Source organism: Salmo salar, chromosome ssa29, assembly GCF_905237065.1.
Source record: "Salmo salar chromosome ssa29, Ssal_v3.1, whole genome shotgun sequence".
NCBI classification, from domain to species: Eukaryota; Metazoa; Chordata; class Actinopteri; order Salmoniformes; family Salmonidae; genus Salmo; species Salmo salar.
Genome location: NC_059470.1, coordinates 2,965,658 through 2,993,486, shown reverse-complemented (window position 1 = coordinate 2,993,486; position 27,829 = coordinate 2,965,658). Strand labels below are relative to the sequence as shown.

The 27,829-nt window shown below is 43.4% G+C and overlaps 1 protein-coding gene across 5 annotated transcripts in view; it reads right to left on the bottom strand.

The window, feature by feature from the left end:
• Positions 1–27,829, bottom strand: part of LOC106590044 (supervillin) — a 167,760-nt gene that overhangs the window by 59,663 nt on the left and 80,268 nt on the right. For 4 of the 5 annotated variants that reach the window (XM_045710631.1, XM_045710634.1, XM_045710635.1 and 1 more), the window contains exons 7-15: positions 23,522–24,496; positions 19,651–19,682; positions 13,109–13,173; positions 12,168–12,304; positions 11,315–11,450; positions 10,950–11,129; positions 8,024–8,621; positions 3,073–3,298; positions 611–743 (exon numbers count right to left, since the gene is read on the bottom strand). In XM_045710631.1, coding sequence (XP_045566587.1) covers positions 611–743; positions 3,073–3,298; positions 8,024–8,621; positions 10,950–11,129; positions 11,315–11,450; positions 12,168–12,304; positions 13,109–13,173; positions 19,651–19,682; positions 23,522–24,496 — 2,482 coding nt within the window. The remainder of the gene's footprint in view (positions 1–610; positions 744–3,072; positions 3,299–8,023; positions 8,622–10,949; positions 11,130–11,314; positions 11,451–12,167; positions 12,305–13,108; positions 13,174–19,650; positions 19,683–23,521; positions 24,497–27,829) is intronic. The other variant, XM_014180556.2, reaches the window with a different exon arrangement.

Genomic DNA, 27,829 nt, shown 5'->3' with positions numbered 1-27,829 from the left:
GTTTCCAAAATCAAAATAACCACCAATGACTATCATATTTGAGAGTAAGTGCAGTTTAAGATATGCACAGCAATTCTGGCCTCAATAAGCTTATAAGCATGATAAGAAGCATGCTTTATAAGTGATTCTAACATGACTGAGATGAAAAGGAAAAGACATACAGACACACACACACAATATTGATGACAATACACAACCCCTCTGTTTAGAGATATCCACAACTGTCTTGATATGAATTTACAACGAGTTCATATTAAACCAACAATTTTACTTTATTTATGGTTCATTGATACAATTAAAGGTGCCTAAAGGCAATAACTGAATGAAGCGACAACATCTGCACATGGCAAAATGATTAATTAATTTAGGCAAGTGTTCTTACAATTTCCCCTTTTGGGATTACTTGATTAGAAAAGTAGGAAGCAAATTAAGGCGTTTGTGAGTTCCCCCAAAATATGCCTTAAAAACTGCCTGATTGACTTTTTCATTACATAAAAGTGTCAGCCAAAAAACTTTAACCATGTGCTTGTGAAGAGTCTTTAGTAGGGGTATAGTTCTCTGTTGATAAATGAGCGTACCGTAGAGTATATACAGTAGTGAGTCAGGTTACCTTCTTCTTGAAGCTCTGCTCCACTTCCCATAGCTGAGCGTGACGTTCTGAAACGGCCACCTTCACTACATCCTGCTTCCTATTAATCCTGTTCCTCCAGTCCTCCTCGCCACTCTTCTTCAACAGGGCCAGCCTGGGGGGTGGGGGTTGGGAGAGAGATGTCAGTCTTGGTTCTGCCAAGGGGCCATGGTTGTATAACACAAAGACACATGTAATACAGCACACACAGTGGATTGTTTGAGCCACCTGTCCAATAAAGGTCAATTGTATCAGTGACACCAAGCTGTGAGAGAGCTGGAGAGATGGATGATAAAGCTTTCCCCCTATGGTCTCAGCTCAGTCATAAAGTCAGAACCTAGACTCTACATGCTAGGTCCATTATTTAGAATTTGGAATCTTTGTCCTATTCTATAAGGAGACAATCAGAGCGCCGGGATGGTCTGGATGCTTAAACGACTCCATGTTTGGGTTTAGTGCGTATCCTTCAAAAGTGTGAAATGGCAACCTATTCCCTATATAGTGAACTACTTTGACCAGTAACACAATCAAAAGTAGAGCGCTCTATATAGAATAGAGTGCCATTTGGGACACAGACACACAGAACAGAGCTGAGAATAAACAGAGCAGACTAGAGCAGGTCAGACCACGGGCACACTGTCAGCCTCAGCAATGGATCTGGACTATAGCTAAACACACTGATGGTGACGGTCAGTGATGATGAAACCCGAGTTGGGAGTCTGCTGCCAATGTTTGATTTAGCTTCATTTCAAATCTCTACCAGAGGAAGAGCTGAAGGAGTTTGTTCTTATAATCATCATCAAAATAGTAAATTGTACCATTGGCAATGGAGATATTAAATAGACTTCATACACTACATGGCCAAAAGTATATAGACAAACCTTCAAATTAGTGGATTCGGCTATTTCAGCCACACCCGTTGCTGACAGGTGTATAACATTGAGCACACAGCCATGTCATTTCCATAGACAAACATTGGCAGTGGAATGGCCTTACTGAAGAGCTTAGTGACTTCCAATGTGGCATCGTCATAGGATGCCATCTTTCCAACAAGTCAGTTTGTCAGATGTCTGCCCTGTTAGAGCTGCCTTGGTCAACTTTAAGTGCTGTTATTGTGAAGTGGAAGCGTCTAAGCGGAAAAGTGGTAGGCCACACAAGCTCACAGAATGGGACTGCAGAGTGCTGTCATGGGTTGCAAAACTCTACCGAGTTCCAAACTGCCTCTGGAAGCAACATCAGCACAAGAACTGTTCGTCAGGAGCTTCATGAAATGGGTTTCCATGGCCAAGCAGCCATGTCAATTAGGCTAGTATTGTGGAGTAACTACAATGTTGTTGATCCATCCTCAGCTTTCTCCTATCACAGCCATTAAACTTTGTAACTGTTTTAAAGTCACTTCAACAATACTTTACAGTTGGGATGAGGTTTTGATGTTGCTGTGTCTTTTTTTTCTCCACACCTTTTTTTTAGAAGATATCTGTGGCCAATCGATCTAGGTCTGTTTTCCAATTCATGTGAATTGAACTGCAACTCAGTAAAATCTAGGAATTTATTGCATGTTGCATTTATACTTTTGTTCAGTATAATTTCCTATCAGAGAGATGAGGGATGGGGTTAGAGCTGAGCAGCTCTCTCTCCCTCTTCTGCCGACCATCACTGCTGTCTTCCTCCTTGGGTGCTGACAGCTCTAACCAACCAACCAACCAACCAACCAACCAACCAACCAACCAACCAACCTCCCAAAACAAATCCCTTTAACTCACGTCAAAACGCACCCAGTGCTGCCTCGCTTTCTCTCTCACTCTTTCCTTCCATCTCTCTTGCAACTCACATTCCACAATGAGAATCAAGGTAAGTCTCTAACTCTCTCCCATCTCTATCGAACATACTAATATAAGAACAAGAAAATAAAACAATACATCTTATAATTTTTACCTCATGCAAATCAAAAAGTCCACAAAGCGTAAACATACTGACTGAGTCAGTGTCAATATCCAACATGAGTCAACAACACTTCAAATAATGCATGTGTCTGTTGCTGTCCCGTCTGACAGACTGAAACAAACAGGACTACACTGCATTCAAAAACACAGCCCAATCCGACAATGATTCAGAGAATGTCATATGCTCACACACATACTGTACAAAGAATGACCAAAACTGCCTTGCCAAAAATGATTAATTACACTTAGGATCATGTATCAAAACACCCAGTCACTACAAAGATACAGGCGCCCTTCCTAACTCAGTTGCCGGAGAAGAAGGAAACCGCTCAGGGATTTCACCATGAGGCCAATGGTGACTTTAAAACAGTTTAATGCCTGTGAAATGGGAAACTGGAGGATGGTAAGCAAAACAAGCTGTCTAGAGACAACTGCCTACATACAAAAGGCTTTCCCTAATCAACCAGGGTTTCTTTGATGAGAAAAAGAAAAGGAACTCACCTGTCTTTGATGGACATCTGTCTAGCCGACATGGCTTCTGAGAGCTCTATGTCCTCTTGCTCTGACTGGACCAGGCTGTGTGTGTGTCCCAGACCACTGCGGCCGTCCGTGTGTGTGTCCACGCCGCCCAGCTCCCGAGCCTGAGGCAGCAGTGTGTGTGGAGAGAGAGATGCACCCCTTAGCTGCTCTGCTGCTCTCGATGAGGACACACTAGAGTCTGGCAGCTCTGCACACACAAAGGAAGGCGTTAGGAGAGCTCCCCTAGCACAATCATGTTTGCAAACACACAAAAAAATCTCTAAAACAGCTGTAGAAAAGCGTAACATTCTCACAATGTTAAAACACTCCGCCCTGTTGCTACTCTAGTTGTGTACAGCGAACCTCCACCTACAGAAGCCACACCATAAGAGAGTCTCTCGCTCTCGACTGGTCCGTGCCCTAACAGGCTGCGGGAAAAGCCAAACGCTGATACAGACTGACAAGACAAAACAGGGGAGAGCTTGCTAGAGTCTGCGCCCACAGTGAATTGTCAAATAAGGGAAAGCTTGAAAACCACAGACACTGCGTGTGAACATAATTCAAAGACACACAACACAGGAAGTTTTTTTTTTGATGAGAGAGATACAGCATCTCTGGTATATCTGCAGCTTAACACTTAAGTTTACACTGTGTCGTAGCATTGGCTATGTTGATGTTTTTTGTGAGTAGTCTACATGGATTTACTTTACAACAGGAGCCATAGTGGGTGTACCAAGGGGGAAATAAATGAATTTGATTGAGCTAATGTGATCTGTCAGATGGTCGGCATCGGAAATCATTCCATAACTCTCCCACAAACACACAGCCAAGCGATGATTAGAATTATTGGCACCACTGACAAAGAGGAGCAAAAAAGACTGTATAAAATAAATAAAACAAATACTGAGGTATATTGTATGCTGAAAAAATTTTTAAATTATACTAATACAATTGCTCAGAGAAATAGATTGTGTTTAAGTAATAAAAACAAATCTAAAAAACGTTGGGGTTAAAATGATTGGCACCCCTGTTTTCAATACAGCACCCTCCCATTACGAGGATAAAGACACCGAGCCTCTTTCACAAAATAATGATGAGATTGGAGAACACGTTGGGAGAGATGTTAGACCATTACTCTATACAGAATCTTTCCAGATCCTTGATATCCTTCGTTTGTGCTTATGGATTGCCCTCTTCAATTCAAACCATAGGTTTTCAATGGGGTTTATGTCCAGAGACCGAAACAACCCTTCCTCCCTCACTCTTTGACCTTTTGAAGTTTTGTTGTGTTACAGTCTGAATTTAAAACGGGTTACATTTAGATTATGTAGCTGGCCTATACACAATACACCATAATGTCAAAGTGGAATTATTATTATTATTATTTTTTACAAATTAAGGTAAAATGTATTGAGTCAATAAGTATTCAACCCCTGTGTTATGGGAAGCCTAACCAAGTTAAGGAGTAAACATTTGCTTAACAAGTCACAAAATACGTTGGATGGACTCACTCTGTGTGCAATAACAGTGTTTAACATAATTTTTTTTATGACTACCTCATCTCTGTACCACACAAATTATCTGTAAGGTCCCTAAATCGAGCAGTGAATTTCAAACACAGATTCAACCGCAAAGACCAGGGAGATTTTTCGCAAAGAAGGGAACCTATTGGTAAATGGGTAAAAAAAAAGAAAAAAAAGCAGACATTGAATATCCCATTGAGCATGGTGAAGTTAGAATTTACACGTAGGATGGTGTATCAATACACCCAGTCACTACACAGATACAGGCGCTCTTCCTAACTCGGAGAGGAAGGAAACTGCTCAGGGATTTCACCATGAGGCCAATGGTGACATTAAAACAGTTAGAGTTTTAATGGCTGTGATAAGAGAAAATCCGAGGATGCATCAACAACATTGTAGTTACTCCACAATACTAACCTAATTGACAGAGTGAAAAGAAGGAAGCCTGTACAGATAAACAATATTCCAAAACATGCATCCTGTTGCAACAAGGCACTCGAGTAATACTGCAAAAATAATGTGGGCAAAGGAATTCACTTTTTGTCCTGAATACAAAGTGTTATGTTTGGGGCAAATCCAATACAACACATTACTGAGTACCACTCTCCATATTTTCAAGCATAGTGGCGGCTGCATCATGTTATGGGTACGCTTGTAATCGTTAAGGACTGGGGAGTTTTTACGGATAAAAAATAAACATAGTGGAGGTAAACCAGTCACTGGGAGATGAGTTCAGCTTTCAGCTGGACAATAACTTAAAACAAACAGCAGAATCTACACAGGAGTTGCTTACAAAGACAGTGAATGTTCCCAAGTGGCTGTGTTACAGTTTTAACTTAAATCTGCTTGAAAATCTATGGCATGACCTGAAAATGGTTGCCTAGCAATGATCAACAACCAACTTGACAGATTTGCATAATTTAGAAATTAATAAATTGGCAAATGTTGCAGAATCCAGGTGGGGAAAGCTCTTAAAGAGACTTATCCAGAAAGCCTCACAGCTGTAATCACTGCCAAAGATGATTCAAACATGTATTCTCAGGGGGTTGAATACTTTTTTAATCAAGATATATTTGTTTACAAATGTTATAATTATTCTTCCACTTTGATAATTTAATCCCACTTTTTAATACAACAACATGGAAAAAGTTAAAGGGTGTGAATACTTTATGAAGGCACTGTATGTATGCATGTACAGTTGAAGTCGGAAGTTTACATTCACTTAGGTTGGAGTCATTAAAACTCGTTTTTCAACCACTCCACAAATGTCTTGTTAACAAACTATAGTTTTGGCAAGTCGGTAAGGACATCTACTTTGTGCATGACACAAGTCATTTTTCCAACAATTGTTTACAGAAAAATGATTTCACTTATAATTCACTGTATCACTATTCCAGTGGGTCAGAAGTTTACATACAAAGTTGCCTGAGCCTTTAAACAGCTTGGAAAATTCCAGAAAATGATGTCATGGCTTTAGAAGCTTCTGATAGGCTAATTGACATAATTTCAGTCAATTGGAGGTGTACTTGTGGATGTATTTCAAGGCCTACCTTCAAACTCAGTGCCTCTTTGCGTGACATCACGGGGAAAAATCTAAAGAAATCAGCCAAGACCTCAGAAAACAATTGTAGACCTCCACTAGTCTGGTTCATCCTTGGGAGCAATTTCCAAACACCTGAAGGTACCATGTTCATCTGTACAAACAATAGTACGCAAGTATAAACACCATGGGACCACGCAGCCATCATACCGCTCAGGAAGGAGACACGTTCTAGAGATGAACGTACTTTGGTGCGAAAACTGCAAATCAATCCCAGAATAACAGCAAAAGACCTTGTGAAGATGCAGGAAACCAGGTACAAAAGTATCTATATCCACAGTAAAACTAGTCCTATATCGACATAACCTGAAAGGCCGCTCAGCAAGGAAGAAGCCACTGCTCCAAAACCGCCATAAAAAAGCCAGACTACGGTTTGCAACTGCACATGGGGACAAAGATCGTACTTTTTGGACAAATGTCCTCTGGTCTGATGGAACAAAAATATAACTGTTGGGCCATAATGACCATCGTAATGTTTGGAGGAAAAAGGGGGAGGCTTGCAAGCCGAAGAACACCATCCCAACCGTGAAGCACGGGGTGGCAGCATCATGTTGTGGGGGTGCTTTGCTGTCGGAGGGACTTGTGCACTTCACAAAATAGATGGCATCGTGAGGAAGGAGAATTATGTGGATATATTGAAGCAACATCTCAAGACATCAGTCAGGAAGTTAAAGCTTGGTCGCAAATGGGTCTTCCAAATGGACAATGACCCCAAGCATACTTCCAAAGTTGTGGCAAAATGGCTTAAGGACAACAAAGTCAAGGTATTGGAGTGGCCATCACAAAGCCCTGACCTGAATCCCATAGAAAATTTGTGGGCAGAACTGAAAAAGAGGGTGCGAGCAAGTAGGCCTACATATCTGACTCCGTTACACCAGCTCTGTCAGGAGGAATGGGCCAAAATTCACCCAACTTATTGTGGGAAGCTTGTGGAAGGCTACCTGAACCAGTTAAACAATTTAAAGGCAATGCTACCAAATACTAATTGAGTGTATGTAAACTTCTGACCGACTGGGAATGTGATGAAAGAAATAAAAGCTGAAATATATCATTCTCTCTACTATTATTCTGACATTTCACATTCTTAAAATAAAGTGGTGATCCTAACTGACCTAAGACAGGGAATTTTTACTCTGATTAAATGTCAGTAATTGTGAAAAACTTCCGACTTCAACTGTATGTGTGTGTGTGTGTGTGTGAGCAAGCGTGAGAGAGAGTGGAGAATTTCTAAGAATTTGATGTGGATTTTTTAAAGCATGAGCGAAAGAGAGGCAGAGTGAGAGAAAGTGAAAGACAAACAGAAAAGACAACCCTTCCTCCCTCCTTCCCCCTGTCAGACCACAGCCCCTGGAAGCTTGTCTTACCAGCATTGCTGGGGAGTAGTGAACTACATGTCATTTAACTACATTTTTGTTGGTAGTTGAACTAAACTTAAATCTTGTTAGTGTTTTCAGTAGTTAATTACTTTTTTGCTATGTAGCGATGTAGCCAACTATTGGAACTACACACTACTTGTTCTGCAAAAATAAACGATAATATGGGTGTGCAAGACTTTCCTTTCTTTGTCGGCACCAGACCTGCCAGTATTCTCACTTGAAACATAGTTTTTGTGTTTAATAGGCTAAACTACACATTCTGTTAACATCTGACTGCAGAGTGATCTGTTCTCGCAATTTGTACTCTATGACATTTCGATATGATAATTTATCACTATATTTTCCTTAAGGCTAGCTTCAGTGTAGCTTACTTATTCCAGTGTGAAGTAATTGGTAGCTTGGTAAACTATATTTTCAGAATAGCTTCTGCTTACCAGTGCTGATGACCTTTGACCTGTGTCTGTCTGGGTCCTGGAGGTCTAATGATGACTGTCTCAGATAGCCCCTCTGCTCCTGGTGCTGCCTGTGGTCCTGGTGGAGACCACCACCACCACTCTCTGACCCCTTCAACACACGCTGGGGCTCCACTCCCTCACCACCACCCATCCTGGCCAAACACTGCTCCTCCTCCCACTCCCTCCCACCAGACCAGGCCTGAGGCTGGGGCATGGGGGCCTTTCTGACACCTCCCTCCGGAGAGGGCAGCTCTCTCTTCCCTCCCCACAGATCGCCCTCCTCTCCCTGGGGGAGGATGGTGGTTGTGTCAGCCTGGTGCGCCTGGAGATCCAGAGAGGCTTGGTGGTGGGGGCCAGGCACAGACCTCCAGACAGCATTGGAGGGTTCTGTGATCTGGGTGGGAGGGCTAGGGTGGTGGGGGATGGACCTTTCGTAGTACCCAGGGTTGGGTGCCTCGGCTGGGCTACCCCCACCCCCAGTGGCTAAGTGGATGTCCCCTGCGTGGTCTGTGGAGACCGTGGCCCCAGGTCTGAGGGCAGATGAGGATAGCTGGCCCAACTTGGCCCCGTTATGGATCTGGGTCGAGGGAAAAGGGGGAGAGCGAGGGAGAGAGAAGAGAGAGACAAGCGAGTGGGATGAGAGAGACAAAATAGTGTGATGACAGAGACAAGAGAGTGGGATGAGAAAGGCCGAGAGAAAAAACAAAGTCAGCTAGAGTGGACAAGAAGCTCCCTCAGCAGATGAGTCCATCTGCCCAGTAATAGTGAGGCAGCAGGCTAACCAACAAACAATGGAACTCTAGATAAAGCTGACTAATCACAGGCTGACCCACTGCACTTCCTGTGTGGATCAAAAGGACTGCAGTTTGCCTAGCCAATCACGGTCCACGTCACAAAGTCATGCCCAACCAGTCATGTCCCCCCACCCCCTGACAACCACAAAGCACAATGAGTCCAGGGTCATATTCACTGGGCACCGAACAGAAGCAAACTGACCGAAAAAGGTTGTGACTTGTTTATGTTTTGGGTTACAAAACGTTTTGCTACGGTGTGCACTTATGAATGCGACGCAGCTGCTGCAACAGTCTGTGAAGCAAAGGATGAGTTCAGCCACACACACACACTCTCCCTCCCGCTCAATTCACAGAATCATGTTCTAATAATAACACTGAATCAGTAGACATTGACACAATCGTCCATTCATTTAGGATTGACCCACAAACGTCACTTTTCAACTGAGAAAAAAACAAGACAATTTCTCTGATGTTTATCAAGAACGCTAACATCTAAAGTCATTCACTTTTATGAATCATCTCGTCTTTGTTGTTACATAATTTCCATATCCTGTTGTGGTATAAACAGAATCAAGTTAAAGGACATTCCTCATCTATTAAGTCGAAGGACAAACCTAGAAATTACTTTTACAACACACAACAGAAAACTAACTAATGTATTTCCTCTGAGGTAATCTGCTCAGATTTCAACAATGTACTGTACATTTACAGTGTTGTACTCTTTATGAGAGCAAAGTAGGCAGATCTCAATGCTGTCTGAACAAGCTGTACTCAAACGTTGACACCATTTAGGAGTGAATAATGTTAAGACTTTACTGTCTGTGTCAACCCTATACTGTATGGCTCACTAACTACAGTCTCAAAAAGCCCATTCCTTTATTCGTCCCTCTCTTTCAGTCACAACAACCTTGTTTCTAACAGTGACTGGTGAGAGATCAACATCGGCTCATAAACTGCATTCAGTCCATCCCTCCATTCAGAGAATGAACAAGGGAGCATCTTTTTATTCTCTTCCCTTTTCCTCTCCTCTCCCACAGAGGGTCTGTTTATGCCAAAGAGCAGCTCAGTGAAATAACATCTGCACCCCAAATGGCACCCTATTCCCCATTTAGTGCACTACTTTGGACAGGGCCCAAAATAGTGCAACAGTGGAGGCTGCTGAGGAGAGGACGGCTCATAATGATGTCCAGAACGGAGTAAATGGAATGGCATCAACTACATGTAAACCATAAATGTGATACCATTCCACTAATTCCGCTCCAGCCATTATCACCAGCCCGTCCTCCCCAATTAAGGTGCCACCATCCTCCTGTGTGGTGCACTATATTGGGAATAGAGGGCCATTTGGGAGAAACCATGCCCAGCCTTCGTCCGCACATCATCACACAACAATCTCTTAATTGACATCACAGGCCAATCAGGGAGATAGCACTTGTGTGTCTTGTGCTCTAATTAAATCAGGCTTTCTTCAAAAGCTGCTACGGCACGAGATGATGCTGTATTTCACTTTCAAATGAAGCAGCCTCAGATTTATTAGAAGAGCATCAGCAATTAATCCATAGATTTTCTAAGTAATTGTATGCTGTTGCTATTTTACTCACAGAACTAACAAAAGCAAAAAATGTATGTTTACTAATGAATCTGATCTTTTAATTTTGGTCACGCACATACGGACAAAGCTGGTGTTGCCAAGAGCTAAGCCTAGCTCCAGTTGCATCAGCCTCCACTCCCTGGCCACCATGCCGTGGGTAGAGCCTTACTTGTGTGATGTCACACTGGCACCCATCACCTAGCTCCTGCTCATCACAGAGGTCAGTGTCTGAGGGCTCCTGGACCAGAGAATACACACACAGTCTCACACACTTAGGAAAACGGTGTGTGTTTGTGAGTGTGTCATTTCTATGAAATGGTATTTAAACACACAATGGGTGATGTTGAAAGTCAATAAGGGGATAAGAGGCTTGAATCAATGTTGAACTAGATAAGGGACAACACTATATAAGAAGGGTTATAGATAGTATACGATTACAGCAACAATCACTACGATGACCACGTCACACACGAATACAGTCAGAACCCCTCCTATAATATCTGCTCTATTGTCTCCCTACCTGCTCCAGGTCTCCCAGGGTGATGGGCTGGGTCTGGTAACGGGCGTTGGCCCTGCGCTCCCTACTATCAGGCCTGGTGCGGATCACCCTGGTGGCTGGCTGGGCCAGTCTGTTGAACAGAGACATCTTCTCTGCCAAGCTTAAGGTGGACAGATCCGGCTCTGCGTCCCCCTGGCCCTGCTGGGTTTTTGATTTGATTTACTTGACACGTCGATACAATGCATTTAAAACCATCGAAGAGAAAACACAAACTTTTAAAAATGTATGTTCTGGCTGGAAGGCAGGATAGGATGGCATACTGATGATGATACATACACCAGATTATAAACATATTAAAACAATATACATAGTTCATGAATACATACATGATTCTGGGCCTGGGGCTGGTTCTGGAAGAGCTTGGAGGAGGTTCGCTGTGCCTCCCTCTGGACCTCTAGGGCATTATGGGCCTGGCTGGCCTGCTCCCTGGCTGCAGCACTCTCCTGTGAGGACGCATGCAGGCTGGGAGGAGGAATTACACACAGATAGGGAGATGGGGGGGGGAAGAAAATTAACAGAAAGGCAGGCTAGTTCATGCAGGCCAGGGCCATGCTACACAGACATAAAGGGTGTACAGTCCAGTGCATAGCCTACTGTGTGGACAAATACAGTATCATTGTATTGGCTGGTTGACAAAGCACAATTTCTATGCTCCATCATTTGAGAGGTTGTAGGAGATCCTGGATACCACAAAATTGACAATGGTATAACAGCATAACGTGTAGAGAAAAGAGAAAATAGAGTAATATATGCAACAGATTGTACATGCAAGTTGTTCCCTCAAAATACACAAGGGGGTGCCAAATATCCAAACACCCCTCCTGACCTTGTGAGAACAGATTGATGGTTGAAATTTCAGCAAAGGTTAATATAATTACACACAGACAAATACTCTGTTCGGACCAAATGCTAGTCAGCTTCCATCAACAATATCTCCTTCATGATGATGGAGCCAGTAAACAACCAACGGTACATTCAACCAGTGTACTGTAGCTGTCGTGGTTAGGTTATAACCTGGTACCAGATCCGCTTGTGCCGTCTCGCCAACTCTGACCATAGGAGTTAGCAAGACGGCACAAACAGATTTGGGAGCAGTCTAATTAGGTTAGTTTCTGGGTTAGGAGAGAGCGAGCGCAAAGCAGATGGAGGAATGGAAAGGCAGGTATAGTTGGGACTTACGTGGCAGCAATGACCACCTCCTCAGTAGTGACTGGCTGGGTATGGGAGCGGTCCTGGGTGCGTCTCAGTCGCCTCTCCATGGCCACGTTCCGTGATGGGGGTTTTGGGGAGCCCCCATTCGTGTTCCTCTCCAACTCCTGGGGAGGCCATGCAGGGAGACCAGAGTCATCTTCCATGTTTTCAAACCAATTCAAAGCTCAAACTCTGTTTTAAGGGAATAGATTGATACTTCAATAGAAAAGAGTAAGAGAATAGAGAAATCCGTTGGTTTTAGATAATCCAATAGAAAATACATTTATTCAAATACATCAACTAGAGAAATATGTTCAGTTAACCAGAGACTGGAGTTACCCAAGTACCCAACCAAAATAAGGTAAGAAATGGCTGTTGCAAGGTTTGATATTGTAAACCTTAACAATGAGGCATTTGCATAGAGAGTGGACTTTGTCTTATGATATGAGGAAAGAGTTAATCTTGATGTAGCACAAGACGTTAGCAAGAGACAGATTGATACAAGAAAGCACATGATCGCCATGCTTGACCTAGCTTGAGTGCCAGTCTGTATCTGCTCTCTTGCCAACTCCTAATTGGAATTATCATGCCAATGACAGCAATGGAGTTATTACTTGAAATGCTATGTCATTACTATGACTTCATTAGCTACTATGACTTCTCTCTGTCCGTCTGTGTCATGCCCAACACCAGCTTAGAGTCAGCTGCTCAGCTCACATCAATGTGTGGAGTAACTGAGTCAGAGGAGGAATGCTGCGTGCATTTGTGTGCATGCGTACGGGCAGGCGTGTGTGCATTGCTGCGTGTGTGTACGTGCGCGTGTGTGCATGTGCGTACATCTAAAAAGGCCATGTCCAGTCATTGCTACATCCAAGCAAGGTAAACACAGGTGAGAGAAAACACCAAAGCAACATCGTGTCCTTTCGTACCCTGAAGAGAGAACGCTTGGCTGCAACACTCAGCTTGGCCCGCTCATCCAATTTCTCTTCATCGGCTAGAGAGAGACAGAGAGAGAGGCAAAAAAAGGGAGATAGAGGGGAAGGAAGAGAGAGAGAGAGAGAGAGAGCAAGATTAATATCACAAGGAAAATTCCAAGTGTCTCAAATGGAGCGAGAGTCTGAGAATCTTGAAAACCAATTCCCATAATAAAACAGCATGCTTGAATCCTTTAAAACCTATTTAGTGTGTTCCACCGGTAGTGAAGTAAGTATTAAAAGCCAGTCCAATGGCTGCAAATTGAGTTAGATCTCACAGCTTGTGCTGTGGAGTACTACAGGCCAAAAGGTTTATAATCATTATGATGGTCACCATCTGTAATGTCTATAGAACAAAGACAAGCGAGACTTCCATGTGGTGTGAGTGTGTCTGGGAGACAGAGCCAGACATACATAGTGTTTCCCCTATATTAATTTAGCAGCAGTGGCCCACCATTTCTTTTAATATAAAGTGCCTTCAGAAAGTATTCACACCCCTTTACCTTTTTCACATTTTGTTGTTTTACATCCTGAATTTAAAATGGATTAAATGTAGATTTTCTGTTACTGGCCTACAAACAATACCCCATATAGTCAAAGTGGAATTACGACTTTCGCAAAGCGGATCCTTTGTCTGCACCTCCCAGGGCATTTGAACTGATTCCAGAGGCCGACCGAAAACAACGACGCCGCGGATGTGCGCACACCACCCACCGCTTCCGAGTATATTACTCGCTAATGTCCAGTCCCTAGTTAACAAAGTCGACGAAATCAGGGCAAGAGTTGCTTTCCAAAGAGATATCCGGGATTGTAACATACTCTGTTTCACAGAAACATGGCTAGCTGGGGACATGATGTCTGAGTCAGTACAGCCAACGGGATTTTCAGTGCATCGCGCCGACAGAAATAAACCGGTAAGAAGAAGGGCGGAGGTGTATGTTTCAAGATTAACGACTCATGGTGTAATTGTAACAACATACAGGAACTCAAGTCCTTTTGTTCACCTGACCTAGAATTCCTCACAATCAAATGCCGACTGAATTATCTCCCAAGATAACTCTCCTTGGTTATTGTCAGAGCTGTATATCCCCTCACAAGTGGATACCAAGATGACCATCAAGGAACTTCAAACTGGAAACCTTATATCCTAAATTCTATCAGCGTATTATTTGCAGTACACGAACGAGTAACACGCTCGACCATTGCTACTCTAACTTCCGCGATGCATACAAGGCCCTCCCCCGCCCTCCTTTTGGCAAATCTGACTCCATCTTGTTGCTCACCTCCTATAGGCAGAAACTAAAACAGGGAGCGCCTGTGCTTAGGTCTATCCAACGCTGGTCTGACCAATCGGATTCCACGCTTCAAGATTGCTGGGATATGTTCCAGGTAGCCTCAGAGAACATCATTGACATATACGCTGACTCGGTGAGGAGTTTATAAGGAAGCGTATAGGAGATGTTGTACCCACTGTGACTATTAAAACCTTCCCTAACTAGAAACCATGGATTGATGGCAGCATTCGCGCAAAACTGAAAGCACGTACCATCGCATTTAATTATGGCAAGGCAACTGGGAATATGGCCAAATACAAACATTGTAGTTATCCCCTCAGTAAGGGAGTGTGGTTTCAGGAAAATAACCTCTCACTCAATGTCAGCAAAACAAAATAAATTATTGTGGACTTCAGGAAACAGCAAAGGGAGCACCCCCCTATTCACATCGACTGGGCAGCAGTGGAGAAGGTGGAAAGTTTTATGTTCCTCAGTGTACATACATATCACCGACAAACTGAAATGGTCCACGCACACAGATAGTGTGGCGAAGAAGGCGCAATAGCGCCTTTTCAACCTCAGGAGGCTGAAAAAAGTGTGGCTTGTCACCGAAAACCCCCTCTAACTTTTACAGGTGCACAATTAAGAGCATCCTGTCAGGCTGTATCACCGCCTGGTACGGCAACAACCACAGTGCTCTCCAGGTGGTGGTGCGGTCTGCACAACGCATCACCGGGGGCAAACTACCTGCCCTCCACCTACAACACCCGATGTCACAAAAAAAGATAAATCAAGGACAATAACCACCCAAGCCAGTGCCTGTTCACCCCGCTTCCATCCAGAAGGTGAGTTCAGTACAGGTGCATCAAAGCTGGGACAGAGAGATTGAAAAACAGCTTCTATATCAAGGCCATCAGATTGTTAAACAGCCATCAATAGCACAGAGAGGCGGCTGCCTACCTACAGACTTGATATCATTGGCCACTTTAATAAATGGAACACTTTAAAGGAGTCACTTTAATAATGCCACTTTTAGAATGTTTACATATCTCGCATTACTTATGTCATATGTATATACTGTATCCTACGCTATCTGTTCTATATAGTATCTATTGCATTTTAGCCGTTCCGTCTCTGCTCATTCATAGATTTTACATTTATATATTCCTATCCCATTCCTTTACTAGATTGTGTGTATCAGGTTTTGTTGTGGAATTTGTTAGATATTACGTTTTGTTGTGGAATTGTTAAATATTACCTGATAGATACTGATGCACTGTCGGATCTAGAAGCACAAACATTTCACAATAACATCTGCTAACTGTCGGATCTAGACGCACACTCACAATAACATCTGCTAACCATGTGTATGTGACCAATAAAACTTGATTTGAGCCCAGATCTACCCAGCACTGGTCTACCCAGCACCTAATTGACAGAGTGAAAAGATGGAAGCCTGTACAGAATACAAATATTCCCAAAAATAGCACTAAATTAAAATAATTGGCAAAGCAATTCACTTTTTGTCCTGAAAATAAAGGGAATGCTAGTAATCGTTAAGAAAAGGGGAGTTTTTCTGGATACAAAATAAATGGGATGGAGCTAAGCAGGCAAATTGCTTTCCACCAGACACTGGGAGATGAATTCACCTTTCAGCAGGACAATAACCTAAAACACAAGGCCAATCTACACTGGAGTTGCTTACCAAAAAGACAGTATGTTCCTGAGTGGCCAAGTTACAGTTTTCACCAGAAAGACTCACAGCTGTAACGTAAATTAGATTTCTGTATTTAATGTTCAATAACTTAGCAGCATTTTCTAAAAACATTAGGTAGGTAGTATTGTGGTTGAGAAAAAAAATGCGTAAGAAAATACATCTATGAACAACTAGCACCACCATAACCCCCCAGCCCCACCGCCACCCCTGCTGAAAACATTCCTAGGGGAAACACTGCATACAGGTGTGATCTGAGAGGGTTATTCCCTATGTAGTGCAGTACATTTGACCAGGGCCAAAAGGCCTTTGGTCAAAAGTAGTGCACTATAAATGGAATAGGGTGCCATTTTGGACACAAAAGAGAAACACCACAGGACATCACTTTGGAAGCATCCCCTTTGGCTGACGCAGTGCTACACTGCTGACTGACTAACTGAGGGTGGGTACTAACCATGTGTGTGAGTGTGTGTGTGTAATTATAGGAACCAGATGGATGTATAGTGCTATGCTCTGTAGAACCGTAGCTGTGTTATGTACAGTTGAGAATGACACAAATATTAATTTTCACAAAGTCTGCTGCCTCAGTTTGTATGATGGCAATTTACATATACTCCAGAATGTTATGAAGAGTGATCAGATTAATTGCAATTAATTGCAAAGTCCCCCTTTAACAAGCAAATGAACTGAATCCACAAAAAAACATTTCCACTGCATTTCATCCCTGCCACAAAAGGACCAGCTGACATCATGTCAGTGATTCTCTCGTTAACACAGGTGTGAGTGTTGACGAGGACAAGGCTGGAGATCACTCTGTCATGCTGATTGAGTACGAATAACAGACTGGAACCTTCAAAAGGAGGGTGGTGCTTGGAATCATTGTTCTTCCTCTGTCAACCATGGTTACCTGCAAGGAAACACGTGCCGTCATCATTGCTTTGCACAAAAAGGGCTTCACAGGCAAGGATATTGCTGCCAGTAAGATTGCACCTAAATCAACCATTTATTGGATCATCAAGAACTTCAAGGAGAGCGGTTCATATGTTGTGAAGAAGGCTTCAGGGCACCCAAGAAAGTCCAGCAAAAGCCAGGACCGTCTCCTAAAGTTGATTCAGCTGCGGGATTGGGGCACCATCAGTACAGAGCTTGCTCATGAAAGGCAGCAGGCAGGTGTGAGTGCATCTGCATGCACAGTGAGGCAAAGACTTTTGGAGGATCACCTGGTGTCAAGAAGGGCAGCAAAGAAGCCACTTATCTCCAGGAAAAACATCAGGGACAGACTGATATTCTGAAAAAGGTACAGGGATTGGACTGCTGAGGACTGGGGTAAAGTCATTTTCTCTGATGAATCCCCTTTCCGATGGTTTGGGGCATCCGGAAAAAAGCTTGTCTGGAGAAGACAAGGTGAGCGCTACCATCAGTCCTGTGTCATGCCAACAGTAAAGCATCCTGAGACCATTCATGTGTGGGATTGCTTCTCAGCCAAGGGAGTGGGCTCACTCACAATTTTGCCTAAGAACACAGCCATGAATAAAGAATGGTACCAACACATCCTCAGAGAACAACTTCTCCAAACCATCCAGCAACAGTTTGGTGACGAACAATGCCTTTTCCAGCGTGATGGAGCACCTTGCCATAAGGCAAAAGTGATAACTAAGTGGCTCGGGGAACAAAACATCGATATTTTGGGTCCATGGCCAGGAAACTCCCCAGACCTTAATCCCATTGAGAACTTGTGGTCAATCCTCAAGAGGCGGGTGGACAAACAAAAACCCACAAATTCTGACAAACTCCAAGCATTGATTACGCAAGAATGGGCAGCCATCAGTCAGGATGTGGCCCAGAAGTTAATTGACAGCATACCAGGGCAGATTGCAGAGGTCTTGAAAAAGAAGGGTCAACACTGCAAATATTGACTCTTTGCATCAACTTCATGTAATTGTCAATAAAAGCCTTTGACACTTATGAAATGCTTGTAATTATACTTCAGTATTCCATAGTAACATCTGACAAAAATATCTAAAGACACTGAAGCAGCAAACTTCGTGGAACTTAATATTTGTGTCATTCTCAAAACTTTTGGCCACGACTGTACTGTGAGCACCAATAATAACTAAAATGTTTTTCTTTCTCCTTTATGAATCATACACACAAGTATGTGGACACCCCTTCGAATTAGTGGATTCTGCTATTTCAGCCACACCAATTACTGACCGGTGTATAACGTCAAGCACACAGCCATGCAATCTCCATAGACAAACATTGACAGTAGAATGGCCCAATCTGAAGATCTCAGTGACTTCAATGTGGCACTGTCATAGGAAGTCACCTTTCCAACAAGTCAAATTTCTGCCCTGCTAGAGCTGCCCCGGTCAACTGTAAGTGTTGTTATTGTGAAGTGAAAATGTCTAAGAGCAACAACGTCTCAGCTGCGAAGTGGTAGGACACACAAGCTCACAGAATGGGACCACTGAGTACTGAAGTGCATAGCGCGTAAAAATCCTCTGTCCTCAGTTGCAACTCACTACCGAGTTCCAAACTGCCTCTGGAAGCAACGTCAGCGCAAGAACTGTTCGTCAGGTGCTTAATGAAATGGGTTTCCCAGGCCAAACAGCCTAAGATTACCATGCACAATGCCAAGTGTCAGCTGGAGTGGTATAAAGCTTGCCGCCATTGGACTCTGGAGCAGTTGAAACGCATTCTCTGGAGTGATGAATCTCGCTTCACCATCTGGCAGTTTGATGGACGTCAGGAGAACACTACCTTCCTGAATGCATAGCGCCAACTTTAAAGTTTGGTGGAGGAGGAATAATGGTCTGGGACTGTTTTTCATGGTTCGGGCTAGGCCCCTTAGTTCCAGAAGGGAACTCTTAATGCTACAGCATACAATGACATTCTAGATGATTCTGTGCTTTCAACTTTGTGGCAAGTTTGGGGAAGGCACTTTCTGTTTCAGCTTGACAATAATCCCGTGCACAAAGTGAGATCCATACAGAATTGGTTTGTCGAGATCGGTGTGGAACTTGACTGGCCTACACAGAGACCTGACCTCAACCACATCTAATACCTTTGGGATGAATTGGAACGCCGACTGCGAGCCAGGCCTAATCGCACAATATCAGTGTCCGACCTCACTAACACTTGTGGCTAAATTAAAGCAAGTCCCTGCAGCAATGTTCCAACATCTAGTGGAAAGCCTTCAAAGAAGAGTAGAGGCTGTTATATTAGCAAAAGGGCAAACAACTCCATATTAATGCCCATGATTTTGGAATGAGATTTTCGATGAGCACATTTCCACATACTTTTGGTCATGTAGTTTACGTTTAATGATAAGCCTTGCATCATTAAGCTTTTCTCATTAATGGGAATCATTAAAACAAAAATGACAGACATGTTCTTTAGCTGAACGCAAACATATTACATTTATTCGATGGCATGTACCTGTTCAAAGTTATCTACAAATTATTTTTTCCTTTTACCAATGGAGAAAAAGTTCAAAAGTAACTTACCAGTGCTTGGTAGATCTGGGCTCAAACAAGACCTTCAAGAGAAAAGGCAAGAAGAAATAAAGAAAGAAAAAACACATTATTAATAGACAATCAAATCAAGTTGTTGGAAATCGATGGCAAATGACTGCTACTGTGAGTACAGCTACCCAGAGATGAGAGATTGAGAGCAGAAAGAAAGCAGTAGATTTTCCCAGCAGTAGAAACAGAGGTAACGTGATAGGTGGTGTTAGGATATTAAACAGAATGTGTCCCTAACGGCACCCTATTCCCTATTATGCACAACTTTTGACCAGGGACCAGGGAACAACTCAATTCAAATATAGTGCACTCCATAGGGAATCGGGTGCCATTTGGGACATAACCACAGAAATCAGAGTTTCTAACAGAGAGAATTGCCCAATCTAAGGCATAACAGACTGCTAGACCTTAACAGTAAACAACAACAATAGGAGTGATTCATTCGCCCTGGCGAGCGTATAGAGGCGAGCGCTGGTCACATGGAGTGTCCACGGCCAGGATACACGCAGCAACCACAAAACAGACCTTTGGGTTCTAATCTCCTGTCACGCTCTGCTGCCTGGCCAGAGAGCTTAGAGTCTGTGCTTAGGCCATCAGAGATTGGAGGAATAGAAGGGAGGGAGGGTGAATCTATAGGTTTCTATATGAGCCTGCGTGTGTGTTATAGTTGAAGTCGGAAGTTTACATAGACTTAGGTTAGTCATTAAAGCTCGTTTTTCAACCACTACACAAATTTCTTGTTATCAAACTATAGTTTTGGCAAGTCGGATAGGACATCTACTTTGTGCATGACACAAGTCATTTTTCCAACAATTGTTTACAGACAGATTATTTCACTGTCACAATTCCAGTTGGTCAGAAGTTTACAAACACTAAGTTGATTGTGCCTTTAAACAGATTGGAAAATTCCAGAAAATGATGTCATGGCTTTAGAAGCTTCTGATAGGCTAATTGACATCATTTGAGTCAATTGGAGGTGTACCTGTGGATGTATTTCAAGGCCTACCTTCAAACTCAGTGCTTCTTCGCTTGACATCATGGGAAAATCTAAAGAAATCAGCCAAGACCTCAGGAAAAAAAATAGTGGACCACCACAAGTCTGGTTCATCCTTGGGAGCAATTTCCAAACGCCTAACGATACCACGTTCATCTGTACAAACAATAGTACGCAAGTACAAACACCATGGGACCACACAGCCGTCATACCGCTCAGGAAGGAGACGCGTTCTGTCTCCTAGAGATGAGCGTACTTTGGTGCGAAAAGTGCAAGTCAATCCCAGAACAACAGCGAAGGTCCTTGTGAAGGTGCTGGAGGATACAGGTACCAAAGTATCTATATCCACAGTAAAACGAGTCCTATAGCGACATAACCTGAAAAGCCGCTCAGCAAGGAAGAAGCCACTGCTCCAAAACCACCATAAAAAAGCCAGACTACTGTTTCCATTTGGCAATGGTTCACTGACTTTTGACTTCAACTTTTGACTTCCTATGAAATCATATTGCAAATGGACAAAACATATGCCTTATGGACATGTAAAAAAAAATTATGACAAAATATGACAAAATTATGTTCATACAGATCTTATACATGTATAATTGACAAATAATGGAAAGAATTCGGTCCAGAAAGCACTTTAAGAGGGTGATACATTTTTTCACATTTTCTAAATTTGACCCTTGGGTCTTGACTTGATGTGCATTTGCAATATGAACATTTACGGTGGAGCACGCTCACCATCTATTGGATTTTTGCTGTGTGACACTTGGCATTTGCAATATGTTTTGAATGAAACCGCATCCAAATGAGTGGTATTGTACATCGTGTATATGTTTCGTACGGTGCCAATAAGATCCCATTCATTTTCATCCATTTCAGGGGGTTATTCCCTTACTGACATAAGACAGGGAATTTTTACTAGGATTAATTCAGGAATTGTGAAAAACTGAGTTTAAATGTATTTGGCTAAGGTGTATGTAAACTTCCAATTTCAACTGTATGGCGTCCACATCACCAACAAACTAACATGGTCCAAGCACACCAAGACAGTCGTGAAGAGGGCACGACAAAACCTATTCCCCCTCAGGAGACTGAAAAGATTTGGCATAGTTCCTCAGATCCTCAAAATGTTCTATATAGCTGCACCATCGAGAGCATCCTGACTGGTTGCATCACTGCCTGGTATGGCAACTGCTCGGCCTCCGACCACAAGGCACTACAGAGGGTAGTGCGTATGGCCCAGTACATCACCGGGGCCAAGCTCCTGCCATCCAGGACCTCTATACCAGGCAGTGTCAGAGAAAGGCCTTACAATTGTCACTCCAGCCACCCTATTCATCAACTGTTCTCTCTGTTACCGCACGGCAAGCTGTACAAGAGCATCAAGTCTAGGTCCAGGAGGCTTCTAAACTTAAACAACCATGCCATAAGACTCCTGAACATTTAATCAAATGGCTACCCAGACTACTTGCATTGCCCCCCCCCCCCTTTTACGTCGCTGCTACTGTCAGTTATTATCTATGCATAGTCACTTTAATAACTCTACCTACATGTACATATTACCTCAACTAACCGGTGCCCCTGCACATTGACTCTGTACCGGTACCCCCTGTATATAGCCTCGCTATTGTTATTTTACTGCTGCTCTTTAATTATTTGTTACTTTTATTTATTTTTTTAGGTATTTTTCTTAAAACTGCATTCTTGTTTAAGGGCTTATAAGTAAGCATTTCAATGTAAGGTCTACACCTGTTGTATTCGCTGTATGTGACAAATACAATTTGATTTTAATAAAAAGGCAACACACATCTTACTGTACATCAGGAACAGTACATGCGGCCGGAGGGAGAAAGCATAGGTTTCTGGATTAATCTGTGTGAATGTTTGTGTGTAAATTCCTATAGAGCAGACTAGACCCTCTATACCTCTTTACCCCTGAGAAAAGATGAGGACTAATTCCTTTTGATTGCCATGCATTAACCACGGCACACCAACCCACAGTACCTATCAGACCGGTGTCTCTCAGCGGTGGTGATGGGCTGGGTCCTAAACCTCTCGGAGGTCTTTCTACTCTCTCCAGGCGAGATCTAGAGTCTGGGCCTGCGGCCCCTGTCCCCCTTCCATGGGACCACTATATTGTCCCGCACCTCTCTCCAGGGGACCTCCGTCCCCCCTGGGTACACCCACTTTATTTCCTCCTCTCTTTGGGGCACAACAAAGAGACGGAGAAGGGTCAGGGCGATGAAGAAAGGAAAGAAAAATAGCAGGGTGAGAGAACAAAAGTAAGAGCAGGAAAATAGTAATTTAAGAATTGAAGCATACTTTTCATTTGTTTCCCCACACAGAATCCCAACCCCTGGTTTTATAATTGGAGGAGCACTGAAGGCCACACTCATGCAGAAGTTTGCTTGATTTGCCACTATGTTGTGTTAGATACACACACACACAATACTGTCCATCAGGTAAGCCCCAAGAGAAAGCAACAAGTCAAACCTCCTCGCGCGAAACACACTACTGCTAGCGTTAGTGATTGGATGAGAGTTTCTATAAGTAGAAGAAACAGTTAAGAATAATCAAAAGTATTATTTCAGTCAGGAGGTTGGTGTTAGCTAGGTAGTGCAGGGCAGTGAGTGAGTTCCAGATAAAAGCCAGCAGCAGTTCCCAGCAGTACGCATTGAAGAACTATACTGTATCATCTTTTAGATGAGTGTTTCTACACGTTAGAAACAGTGAAAACAATCACACTGATTATCATTTCGTGTTAGGCAGCGGATGAGTGAGTTCCAAACAGAGAAGCCAGCAGCAGCTCTTAGCAGAATGCATTGTAGAGCAGCACTGTATTACAGAACCACCTACAGCTCAGGTTTCCTGACGACTGGGGCAGTAGCAGTCGTAGCACTTTCCAGGTAGGAGTGACGAAGCTTGGCCACAGAGATAAGAGCGTCCCTGGTCTCCCTGGTCTCTAGTGGGCTCTGGTCTGCATTTCTGATCCCATCTTCAATGGCCTCCCTCTGCAGGCCTGCTGCCTCTTTGTGCGACCATGGCCCCTGGGGCCCAGTGTCGGACGAGGAGCGGATGGAGGAGATGAAGGCGTCAGTGGTCATTGTGGTGGCGGTTGGGCCTCCTCCCCTGTTCTGGATGTGGGTGGAGGCAGGGGCAACCCCTCTCTGGATGTAGATGGCGTTGTCACTCCACGGTTGTTGGCCCTTCTCCCTGGAGGCTCTGAGCTCTGCTCTGACCTCGGCGGCCTGCAGGCGGGTCATAGGTTGTTCCGTAGGTCTGATTGGTTCGGGGTCTGTGTCCGATTCCTCCCATCTCATCCTGGTTTTCCCTCCCCCTCTTCCCATGTACCCTCCTCTGGGCTCAGCCTCCCTCCCCTGTCCTACTCCCTGGACTCCTCTGATCTCTGATGGCAGCACAGCTTTCCTGCTCTTCAGTAGTCCCTCAGTCTTCACCTCCTGTCTGCCCTCCCTAGGGGCTCTCCTCTTCTCCTCTTCTTCCACTTCTCCCTCCATCTCCTCTTCCTCCTCTGGCGGAGGCTGTTGGGATTGCTGTGCCCTGGAACCGGGGTCAGTGGTCATGGACAGATAGCTGGGGTCATCACTCTGCCCAGAACGGGTGAGCTGAGGCTGGTGGTGAGAGTAGGTCTTGGGGCCTGGAGGGTCAGTGGTAGTATACGGCGGAGCCTGGGGGTCATGGTGGTAGGCTGTGGAGCGGGTGGTGATCTGGAGGTGTCTCCTGTACAGGGGGGCCTCAGGGACATGGTGGCCCAGCTCTGGACTCCTCTTTCGAACTCCCTCCTCCCTGGCCAGTCTTTCCCTAAATCTGATTCTTTAGGGAGAGACAGAGGGTTTACAACACACTCCAGTTTGTACTGAAACTCAGAGAGTGCAGAGAGATAAATTATGGTAAATGCCCAACACATCCCCTTCCTTCAGCCACAAACATACCCTTGCCCCCATCCCTCCCTCACCTCCTCCCTTCCCCGCCTCCTTCCCCTCTCTTATTCAAGCGTGGCTCCATTAAGAGAAAACGGTCAAAATGTCATCAACGATATAACCCAGAAATATGAATGTAATACCATCTGACCAGTGAGATACTAATGAGAAACACATGATGAACACCAAGTAAACAAACTTAAACAAACAGGGAATCAATCGGATGCAGAGCATAGACAGATCACATGCTGGATGATGGTGGGGGTCGGTTGGTTGACAACACGCTAGGCTACAGCTGTTGTCAGGTGGTGGCTAATGCTTTTCCAACAGTAGTTAAATATAAAACAGTAGCTCTTTCCCATAAGACTTGATTTTGTGGTTCTGGGAGAGTTAAAGCCAGCAGTATTGTACAGGTTAATCTCTCTGGAAGACGGCTAGCATATGGCATAAAAACACTCAGCTCTTCGCCATTTTACTATAGTACATCGAAGATGTTCATGGAACAGTTGACAGAGTGCCCTCTCCTTATTTTCCTTTCCCTCTTCACTGGCCTCTACTACTCAAGGTCCGGGAAGACTCTTCCACAGCAGTCTTCCACAGCTGAGCAGGCCTGGGCCTGGATTCACATAGCATATCTTCAGAAGAAAACTGCCGTTTTTCCCCTTAAAGGCCCAGTGCAGTCAGCAACGTGATTTTCCTGTGTTTTATATACATTTCCACACTATGAAGTTGTAATAATACTGTGAAATTGTGAAAATAATGATAATGCCCTTTTAGTGTAAGACCTGTTTGAAAAGAATGCCTGAAATTCCAGCCTGTGTTGGTGGGATGGGAGCTTTGGCCTGCCTGGGGACATCACCAGCAGTAAATTAGTAAGACCAATAAGAGAGTTCCAAACCGCTCTGCCAATAACAGCTAGTTTTCAGTTTTCTCCTCCCCACTCAGACAATCGTAACAAATATCTTGCTTAAGAAATTGCTCTTTGTAAGAAGCTATTTTGTTTATTTTTGACCATTTCAATCGAAAACAATCACAGTAAGGTACTTAATTGTTACGCAGAAATAATTTGATATCGAGATGAAAACAGCTGCATTGGACCTTTAACTATAGACTTATGAGGAAAGTTAAGCAAAGTTGCTATTCCTCATTTTGTGAATATGGTGGGTAACAGGGCCAAGGTCTGGCTGTGGAAGGTTAGCTTAGTCTGCTTTTCTCCTCATCTCTGAACGACACATTTCTTTATGACTAAATCCGGTAATCAGGTTTAGTGGGTCAGAAATGGTCTACTATGATATCAAAAGACCTGTCAATGTCTTGAATATAGACATTTAGTCAGCATAACTCTACTGGACTCCATTGTTTGTCTGTAATCACAAAGTTACTACTGCTTTGAGCACAGATCCAATGATCTGATTGTGGAAGTCTAGAAAAAGGAAATGAAGAGGAGCTAATGGCGCTAACAGCAATACTTTTTCCAGCTCTAATTTCACATTTCTCTGACTGTGTGTGTGGGCCTGAGTGAGAGAGGATACATTACTGGATATATCTGCTGAGTCAAGACAGAGAGGAGTGGGGGATGAGTCGTGACAAAAAAAATTCCCCCACTATCTGACTCCCAGCATCATCCTCCTCTCTCCCTCAGTCTAGCCTAGTCAGCAGGGAAACATGGAGAAACAGAGAGAGTACCTCAATAGAGCACTTACTGTAAGTAACTCTACAACTCTAAGTCATTGAGATTGAAACGTCTGTAGTCATTGGACAACCTGAATGGAGGTGGGGAGGGGGGAAATTTGGTCAATAAAACGAAACCACAGCAACACCCATTAATGTTGATGGGGGGTGAGGTCAGATGCGGCAATGCCATGATGGGATAGGTTAAGAGATGGGAATGTGGAGGGGATGGAGGGAGGGTCAGACACACCCTGTACCTGGAGGGCCAGTTGATAAGGGACTGGGCGTTGCCTGCCGAATCAGTCTGGAGGAACCAATCACTGGGTGGTTTCACTTCCGGGCTGTACCAATGGGACGGGAGATGCAGTGAGTCAGCGACACACTTGGGTTATGTCCAAAATGGCACCCTATTATTCCCATGTAGTGCATTACATTTGACCAGAGCCCTGTGGAGCTCTGGTCAAAAGTAGTGCACTATATAGGGAATAGGGTGTAAATTTGGACGCACACTGGGTGAGTGAGTGGCTAGTGGCTAGACTGCCCAGCGTTTCACTTGTAGCACACACACACACGATTGACTTCGTATTGAACTTGATCAAAAAAGACCATCCATCTGCCTGGTACTTCAATGGATATCCCATTCTCTAGTAGTCTAGTGCAAGCTCTGTTATGATACTGGTATTTGGAGAAATGTCAACAAACGATGAAATACGAAACAAATCCTCTCCAGGAAGGTTAATCAAAATGAACAATGAACATACTGCACATCAATTGGGCCTTAAGAAAATAATAGGACCATACAGACCAGTGGGGAGAACGGCTCATAATAATGGCTGGATTTGAGCCAATGGAATGGCATCAAACCATGTGCTTGATGTATTTGATACCATTCCACCGATTCCTCTCCAGCCATTACCATGAGCCCGTCCTCCCCAATTAAGGTGCCACCAACCTCCTGTAATACAGACATAACACAAAACAGCAGCATGTATTGCAATGCACACAGTGTACTGTACATGTTCAGTGCCTTCATAATAAGTTACATGGACTCACTCTGTGTGCAATAATATTGGTTAACATGATTTTTTAATAACTACCCCTCAGTCAAGTAGTGAATTTCAAACACATATTCAACCAGTCCAGGAAGGTTTTCCAACGCCTCGCAAAGAAGGGCACCGCTTGGAATATATATATATATATATATATATATATATATATATATATATATATATATATATATTGTATATATATATATATATATATATATATATATATATATACACACACACTGCTCAAAAAAATAAAGGGAACACTTAAACAACACAATATATATATATATATATATATATATATATATATATATATATATATATATATATATATATATATACACACACTGCTCAAAAAAATAAAGGGAACACTTAAACAACACAATGTAACTCCATGTCAATCACACTCTACTTAGGAAGCAACACTGATTGACAATACATTTCACATGCTGTTGTGCAAATGGAATAGACAACAGGTGGAAATTATAGGCAATCAGCAAGACACC